The sequence below is a fragment of the Aulonocara sp. 'chitande type north' Nkhata Bay genome, linkage group LG13 (genome assembly GCF_057382095.1).
Source record: "Aulonocara sp. 'chitande type north' Nkhata Bay isolate Kocher_YH1m ecotype deep benthic linkage group LG13, A_spYH_male_GT1.1, whole genome shotgun sequence".
In the NCBI taxonomy this organism is placed as follows: Eukaryota; Metazoa; Chordata; class Actinopteri; order Cichliformes; family Cichlidae; genus Aulonocara; species Aulonocara sp. 'chitande type north' Nkhata Bay.
This window is the reverse complement of record NC_141356.1, coordinates 33,923,194-33,932,077: the sequence shown is the minus strand read 5'-3', so window position 1 is coordinate 33,932,077 and position 8,884 is coordinate 33,923,194. Positions and strand designations below refer to the sequence as shown.

General features: G+C 40.9%; 2 protein-coding genes across 5 annotated transcripts in view; one reads left to right on the top strand and one right to left on the bottom strand.

The window, feature by feature from the left end:
- Positions 1-8,884, top strand: part of vps8 (VPS8 subunit of CORVET complex) — a 73,766-nt gene that overhangs the window by 18,129 nt on the left and 46,753 nt on the right. For all 4 annotated transcript variants that reach the window (XM_086260116.1, XM_086260115.1, XM_086260117.1 and 1 more), the window contains one exon: positions 7,843-7,967. In XM_086260116.1, the coding sequence (XP_086116242.1) occupies positions 7,843-7,967 (125 nt within the window). The remainder of the gene's footprint in view (positions 1-7,842; positions 7,968-8,884) is intronic.
- LOC147316565 (DELTA-stichotoxin-Hmg2b-like) lies at positions 3,096-6,935 on the bottom strand. The gene is made up of 3 exons (XM_086260121.1): positions 6,864-6,935; positions 6,085-6,178; positions 3,096-3,763 (listed from the first exon to the last, which is right to left on the bottom strand). Exons 2-3 carry the CDS (start codon positions 6,150-6,152, stop codon positions 3,337-3,339), a joined length of 495 nt encoding a protein of 164 aa, XP_086116247.1. The 5' UTR covers positions 6,153-6,178; positions 6,864-6,935; the 3' UTR covers positions 3,096-3,336.

Sequence of the window (8,884 nt, the reverse complement as noted above, 5' to 3'; positions counted from 1 at the left end):
GTGAGGTCGCTCAAAAACTGGCATCAGTTTGAGTACATGTGGAATGTGTCAATCCAGGTTGGATCATTTAGCCATGAAGATGCTGATGACTTGATGAAAGTGCACGCGCTGCCTTTGCATCGATGAATGTGTCTTTACACTGGTCAAACAGATCTGTGGAATCTAAAATGTTTGTTACAGTAAAGATGAATATGTGGCTCCACAGTCTTTAATCAGTTACAGTTCGTTTGCATTCGTTTATTAATGTAGCGATGCAGTAATAAAGCATACAGGCAAATTTGCTACGGCTTCAGCGTCACATTACAAATGGGAAATGAACTGTATGAAATTTTAAAAGCAGAATGTGTGCTGCACAAAGTCCTGATGTTTTCCTGTGTACATCACAACTGACCTCCTGACTTGCTTGAATAAAGACCGTCTTTGTGCTTCTAAAAATGGGATTGAATTTGATTTATTTCATCACAAAGTAACCATTTGTTATCAGGAAACATGATCACAATTATTAGAAGTGCATTTCACAGTAAGTATCATTGCAACAACAGTTACAGGACAATGTAACTACATTGTGTTTTGTAGACTGCTAGAAGCTCTCTGCACTTCCATTTTCATGCCTGTACATTTCAGATGATAGGTCCACGGGTTTCAGCATATTAACCGCCTTAGTTGTACTCTAGCATTAGGATATGTGTGTTTGGAAAGCCACAGTACAGAGGTTTCAGCACGTTTTTCAACTACTGTAGGATTGGCTGTAGCTCAGGACGTAGAGACATCATCTACTAATTGGGAAGTTGGTGATTTGATCCCTGGCTGCTCCAGTTAGCATGCTAATGTATGCTAACAAGATATTGAAGCCCGAGTTGCTCTCCAGTGTAATCAACTTTGTGTAAATGGATGAAAAGTGCTGTATAAGAACCAGTCCATTTACTTGTGATGGTGTTTGCCATTTAAAAAGAACAGGTTTAACACTGTTTAATATTCCTTACTGGACTGACTGGTCCAACCACACAGTCAGATAACTGCCACGAGCTGGTTATATATCCAGAGAACTGTGGTTTTAGCTCCACACAGCTAAAATGGATCGACTTTGGCCTCCTGCAGGCCAGGCGGTGAATATCTTTGTGTTGGAAGAAAATAGATGTACGCTAAAGTGATAGGTGGGTGCAGGAGGCATCATCATGTGCTGAATTGGACACACTTACTTATTGTCAGAGGAGAGGGAGCAGATCTTAATCAGAATCAGAATCAGAATGGGGTTTATTGCCAAATGTTGAGCAGGAAATTGCTGCGGTGCTTCAGTGCAAACATAGTGTCATAAATAGTACTTAAATAGACATGAAAAAAAAATAAAAGTAGGGATAAGAATTAAAAGTGCTACGTAGAAAGATATGTGCATGAGATATACATGAGATATATACATGAGAATAAGAATTAAGAGTGCTACGTTGAAAGATATATACATGAGTGCAGGTGGTGATCAGTGCCAAACATGGAATGATACAGTGAACACAGCGTAGGGTCATGTGTTAGTGGCGGGAACAGTCATACGGTTATTGTTCATGTGTCCAACAGCAGAGGGGAAGAAACTGTTCTTATGGCGAGAGGTTCTGGTGCGAATGGACCGGAGCCTCCTGCCTGAGGGGAGCAGGTCAAACAGACTGTGTCCAGGGTGAGAAGGGTCAGCTGAGATCCGAGCTGCACGCCCCAGTGTCCTGGAGGTGTACAGGTCCTGCAGAGATGGGAGTCTGCAGCCAATCACCTTCTCAGCAGAAACGTGGTCGCCTTTAGCTGAGCTTCTGAGACATTATGAAGGGAATAATTTAGAAAATGATACTTGGCGTTGACTTGTTCTTTATTTTATTTGCTATTTTTATTTTCTTTCTTGTCTTGTTTTGTTTGTTTTATGTGTGCTGTGCCTTTCTTTTCTTTTAATTTTTTTATTTATACTTGTAGTAGAAGTGCTGAGTCTACAAGTCTTATTTACTCAATAACACACAAAGGTAAAGATGTAAAGGAAAGCAAATACAGAAAACACATAAAAGATAGAACATACATGTGTGGCACCAGTGAGCAAAAACCAGATCTGACAAATACAAATGAAGTAAATTAGACACAATTGTGCAAAATTGATAAGAGAAACGGTGAAAAAAAGGAAAATAGTTCTTAAGGATAACTATTCATTTATCACTGTATCGCTCTTACGTATTTCATTCATTGTGCCCTTGGGCTCAGCAGCAGGACAAAGGTCCAATACACAGCAGCCAGTCCACCTCTGAGTGGGTAAAGCAAACCAACATGAAGACTTTGGGTTGGCCCAGACAAAGTCCTGACCTGAACCCGATTGAGATGCTGCGGCATGACCTTAAAGGCGGTTCATGCTTGAAAACCCACCGAATGTGGCTGTAGTAAAACAGTTTGCAGAGATGAGTGGGCCAAAAAGTGCTGTAAAAGACTCACTGCCAGTCATCACAAAGGCTCGATTGCAGTCGTTGCTGTTAAAGGTGACCCAATCAGTTATTAGGTTCAGGGGCAATCAGTGCTTCACACAGGTATGTTTGGGTTTTTCTCCTTAATAAGAAAAACACCTTCATTTAGAATCTGCGTTTTGTGTTTACTTGTGTTATCTTTGTCTAATATTCAAATTTGTTTGATCTGAAACAGTTAAGTGTAACGAACATACAAAAACACAGGGAATCAGGAAGGAGGCAACACTTTGTCAGTGTCCTCTGTGCTGCTGCCGTCCTGGCACGCACCAAACATTTTTGTTCATTTCTGCTGAATCATCTCAGGATGCTACAGCGCCCTTTGACATTCTCACCCTGGAGAACAGTTTGGGTGTTTTTAAATGTTCAAAACAGCCTGGCGTTTCAGTTGACTCCAAGTTGACTCTTTAGCACTGAAAGTGTTCAGAACAGCTCGAGGTCCTTCCATCACCATTAGTGGTCCTAGTGTCGGTTTGAAAGGGAATTTGATCTTGTGTATATTTGAGGCCCACCGTTCGACAGAATGGACCTAAAGACTGAGATAATAAACAGAGAAATACTTCTGCAGAATCCGGAGGTGATGTTGAACAGAAGAGGGACAAATTTAAATCAGGTAAAGGTTTAGATTTATTGTTACGTTATACACTGGTTACAAAGAAAACCTGTTTTTGATACATACAAATCTTTCATGAATCAGTCTAGAGAAAGCACTCTTGAGTATACAACGGCATGCACTCGTTTACACTGAAATCAGCACTTTAGCAAGTGACCAGTTTTACCAGTTGATTGACCCTTGCAGATACGTAGTGGGATGCCAGTGATTGTTTTACTTGTGTAACATCTTGCGTCTGTTGTGTTAGTACATCCCTGTGTCATTGACATCCACCCTCAGGACTGCTTCACCTGAATCAGACATGGAGGCACTGACAATAACGTAGTCACCTCCATAAGAAATGCAGGACCCGTCAGCCTTGGCTCTTACGAAACTATTTTCACTCCCATTATACATGATGTCATAAAGATTATAGTCACAGTCGGTTCCTTTGTCAAAGATCCCCACGGCAAACCAGTTGGAGTAGAGGCTTCGATCATACGGCACGGAGAACATGACAGCCATGATGTGGCTATAGTCGTTCATGTCAGGGTTGACAAGGTCATAGGTGAAGACTCCAACTGCTCCAGTTGCACTGCCAGTGACTTTGTTGAACAGTGCACTGGCTTCAGAGCAGGGACCTACCATGGGTGGCAAAGGGACCTCGCATTTGCCACTCTCACTGAAAGCCCTAAGCATGGAGACACAGTGTGTTAGATGGGTCTAACAGAAACACTTTGACCAGTTCTTCTGGTTATACTTTCCAATAAGTAAACACTGTTTGTCTAAACTATGTAACAATAATGCAGTCAATAGGACACATTGCATGCACAACAGTATTGTAAGAGCTGAACAACCCAACAGGGCTGTGACGCTTTTGGTTTCTCATTCGCATTATTGAAGTTACACAACAAAAGTAACAATAAACTTATACCCACATACGTGCTCCAACCCTTATCCTTATAGGGCGAATGTATGGAGGAGTTTCATTTTAATAAATTGAATAAAAGTGCAAAACAGGAAGCAGCAGGGCTAAAGATGAGAGATCAGCTTTGTTACACACAAACATACTCTTGGACTGCTTGGTTGGGGTTAGCATACGTTCTGCTTAAACGTCACTGTGGGATTTCTTCTTCCTAGCTTTGCGTTAGTGATTCTGCCCATAATGATTGTGTAGGTGTGCTGTCTTTGCTGTGCTTGTAGAGGATTGATGGTGTTTTTGCTGCAGTGGATTCATGTTTTTGGACTATCTAGAGCACATGTGTCAGACTCACATACAGCCCATTTTGATCAGTAATGGGTGAGACGCTCCTTTCTGTCAGTGTAAAGAAATTTCATATTTAACTGTTTTTCTGCATGTTTTTGTAGAAAAGTAAACATGTTCTGCATGTTTATGGCATACGTGCTGTCACATAATGGTCTTTGCATGTGAATGCCTGCATGGTGTGCCCATTAAAATAGTCCCAGCCCTGCCCACATGGATTCTCAGTAGGGCTGATGATTTGATTTCCACATACCGACAGGCCGTTAATAACTGACCAATGAAATGATCTCACGGGCCGGATGTTTGACACCTTTGCACAATAGTGTGCTGTTTACCATCATCAGGAGTAATGTGCATTTAATCCACCTCAAAAGTGACACATTGAGCTGCTGTTTTTCACCTCCCACATGAAGCTACAGGCAAGCTACACAAGTGTCCATAAAAATGTGCTGGATCATTATTTTCTATCCACCCTTATGCAGATCATTGAAGAACTTCTGATGCAAGTAATGGATTCATTCATTTTAGGATTTTACTTTGGTAAGAATTTGCAAAACAAACACTTTTCCTCTTTCCATTTGCTCAGATGTGCACTGGCTGTGTTGGATTTTGCACACAGTTTTATTATATTTGTGCTTGTAAATAAGTTTTCAACAATGATAAACCCAAAGGTTTAAAAAGATTATAACCAACTATAATTATTGACGTGGTCATCCATCATGGTTGGGCTGGAGCTTATTCAGGCTTTCATAAGACAAGAGACAGAGTACACCCTGAACAGGACATGTCCCCAACCTATCTCATGCTAACATAAAGAGACAGAGAACCATTAGCACCTACAGCCACTTTAGAGTCACCAGTTAACTTCATTTGCACGGTTTTGGACTGTGGGAGGAAGCCAGAAAACCCATGCAGACTGCACACAGAATGGCCCCAGAAAGCTGATGGATTCAAACCCAGGACCTTTCCGATGTTAGGCAATGTCGCTAACCACCACACCACTGTGCTTTAGGTGTGTGGGTTTCATTCTGCAGCCGTCTTATACATCGTGGCTTGGGTCACATCATCATCTTGACTACTTTTTCTTGGCTCGACAGCACATGAACTCAAAGAACCGTCTCATGGTTCACCATGAGGGCTGACAGGATTTCTGCATGCTAATGGCTAACTAGCAGTTGCATCTTTACTGTAACGATATGGCAGAAATGACCAACAGCGTCTTTTTTGTTCTGGAGCAGCACATCTGGAGAATTCATGTCTAAATAAAGGCGACAACTTCTCTGCTGCATCCTCAACAGCATGACTGTGTTCCTCACATGGCGTGCTGAAACCAACAGCCAATGAGGTCGTCCCTGCACCAGTGACCATCGCAGCCAGTTTGTAAAACTCATGACCGACAGCCTTCTGGTTCTTTCTCTCAATATTTGCAAATTCCCCTAAAACTCAAACATTACATAGAGAACTGGACCATAATGACATCATTGATTTGCTGTCATATTGTTTTATATTGCCATTTCCTGTGTTGTAAAGCACTTTGATTTTTTTTACCTGTGAAAAGCGCTATCTAAATAAATTTTACTTACTTACTAAATTGAGAACATCACAAGTGTCTGCAGTATTGCCATGTGCATACTGAGTAGATTTGAGCATTTTAGACTGTTTGTATTGGCAGCAAAAGATGATTTATGTTGCATTAAACCCATTCTTGAAACTTGCATCAGATGGAAAGTACAGAAGTAACACCGCACCTTGGATTGGCCAGAGTGTAGTAGCCGGAGTTGTTGTTAATCTCAACAGAACAGCTGCGATGAGGCATCGTGTTGATGTGATGGCAGGAGGAGGCTGTGAATCAGAACATAGCCTTTCACTTATATCACCATTTTTAAAGGGAAGACACAGTCGTCAAACGTAGTGAGCTGTGTTTTGCTTAATGATGTGGTGACAGTGGCTAGAATTACATGAGTGAGGCCTGGAAATAGAAAATGCAGACCTGTTTTCTGTGAAATCACAAGTTATCATCTGAATTCACAATGACAGTTGACTAAGTGGGCCAATGGTGGAACAAGAATTAAGAGAGATGAATTGATGACGTTTAATATGAAAGTCTTGATAATATAAGACAGTCTTGCTGGGCTGGGGCCCAGTAGACATGTTGATGGATTAAGTAATTATTCAAATGTATCTTTTATATGTAGCTGTCATTGTTAGTTTACATTTACTTAGCACCTTTAATTTGTATTACATAAAGCATGCTTATATTAATGTATGCATGTTTTATTTTAGCAACCTAAGTTCCAAATAAGGATCTAACCAGTCAGACGGTCGACTCAAACTTTGACTGTGCCAAATATCCAGACTATAAAATGACACTCAGATGAAGTAGTTGGCAAAATAAGACTAATCAATGAATAAATGTGGTGCAGAAAATCTGGTATTGAAAGCCAGATATTACCTGGAAATGAAGCCACAAACAGCATCATTAGCTCACATCAGTAAAGGTAAGTTTGAACCATAGTGGAACACTTACCTTTGTATCACTGAAAAATACAAAAACAGTTTGAGCAAACGGATTGTTAGTCCGGGTATGAACGAGTCCCACTGTGCATTAGCTGTTATCACACCAGGTTATATTGACTCAGGTAATCACAACGTACCACCTGACTCCTTATCTCATGTTCAGAGCGTCCCACCCCTCTGTTTCTCTGCCGTATCTAACAGTGGTTAGACGGATCCATGCCTTTGGTGGAACCTTTAAGGTGGTTATCGAATGTTTGTACAAGGTGGGACTTCAGGATGGTACTGCTTTACAGCGTGTGTTACGCACACTGCCGCACATAAACACCACTGAGCTTTTAAGCTGGTTTGATTTCCCTAAAAGAGATGAAGTCATGCATTTCTGTCTTTATTTCGTCTTAGCATCCTTGCTTTGGTTCTACTTTATAAAATGTTGCAGAAGTCCCCTTTAAACATGACAGATGTGTAACTTCAGTAACAGCATTCTGCCAGGCAAACTTCACTGTTATTTCAGAGACACACAACACTTGCTAATAAGCGAATTTACAAACACACGCGCAGGAACAGAGGCTTCAGGGATGATGTTCTAACTGTGATGTGGTTTAACTGGAATTTGCTCAGTATTTAACTTGCAGCAGGGCTGATCAGTGTCTCTCTGTGTTGCTGACATTATGATGCCTGAGCAGGAAAAGGTATGACCACATCTGTCAGATCCTCCTGAATGTTGTTCGTCTGGTGTTCAGCCTGAAACATCACTCTTTGTGTGCATTTTGGTTTGGCATGTTATTTGGTTTCATTTGTTTATTTTTATTTACAGTACTTTGATTACTTTTATGGCTCTTCATTTAGTGTCAGTTTTGTTTTTATGTTTAAATTATGTGCTTTTTAATTCTGGTATTGCACTCGTAAAACTGAGGACTGGGACAACTTTCAGTGTGTCTTTTGCCTGTTTTTCTCCTGCTCTGTCAGCTAAACGGCCTCTTCCTCTCCAGATACCAACCAGGCCTTGCGGCTCTGTCTGGGTACCAAGACGACTGGAGCAGAGTTTGGCGCCGTCTCTGCCCTGAGCATCAACCATGACTGCTCACGACTTCTCTGCGGGTTTGCCAAAGGACAGGTACTAGGACAAGATAAATAGACTTTATTTGCCACTAATTTACAGTTTATTTTGTTAAAGCTGCCAAATAGTAATGATGATATAATAACAGTTAAATCATAGGGCCCTTTCACCTCAGTGCATGTCGTGACTTGACACTGTGGAGGTGTTTGCTGTAGTCGGGTGGATGATTTCTAACTGTTGTTACTACCCGTGGCCAGTGGGTGGTGTATGAGGTCACTCACTAATGATGTGTTCCTGTATGTGATATTAACACTGAACATTTCATATAGAAACAGATGATTTTATCAGTTGTAAGGTTTAGGATGTTTTTAACAATTTAATGTCCTGTAGTGAATAATCCAAATTTGACATCACAGACGTGTCCTTCAGTTAAAAAAAACAAACTCACATGCTTCGCAATTTAGCATCGCCAGGGTCATTAGGTTGAACTCACCAATGCTCATGGTGGTCAGATGAAATCTCTGGGAGAAATTTGATTAGCTACAACAAAACTGCTGCCAAAATAATTCAAAACAGCTGCCCTCCTTTTTGGTTTAGGACAGACTTTAAGAGTCTTTTTTATTGTTTTTAAAAACATTACCTTAAGCTGCCAAATTTGAACGATGGCTGGATAAGTACATATATAGAGAGATGCATAGACAGATATAAATAGACTTTATGAATCCCACCGTGGGGACTATAGCAGCACAACAGTGAGGAAGAAAAATTGAATTTGGGCAAAAAAAGATTTCCAAGAGTAACTAGAACTCGATATTTTTTATGTGCACATGAAGTGCAGTGGGAGTGATGATGTACATATATTTCAGCAGTTATCTGTATTTTACAGTGTGACTGCTGTTGGGATGAAGGGATGACCTTCCCACCAGGGGAGTTGTCACCTGTACAAAGGTGTTAGAAGGTAAAAGACTGCAGGA

Coding starts and splice junctions, on each gene's coding strand:
- LOC147316565 (XM_086260121.1), bottom strand. CDS start 6,152: ATGCCTCATCGCAGCTGTTCTGTTGAGATTAACAACAACTCCGGCTAC. Junction 3,764..6,084: donor TACACTCTGGCCAATCCAAG/GTGCGGTGTTAC, acceptor CTCCATGCTTAG/GGCTTTCAGTGAGAGTGGCA.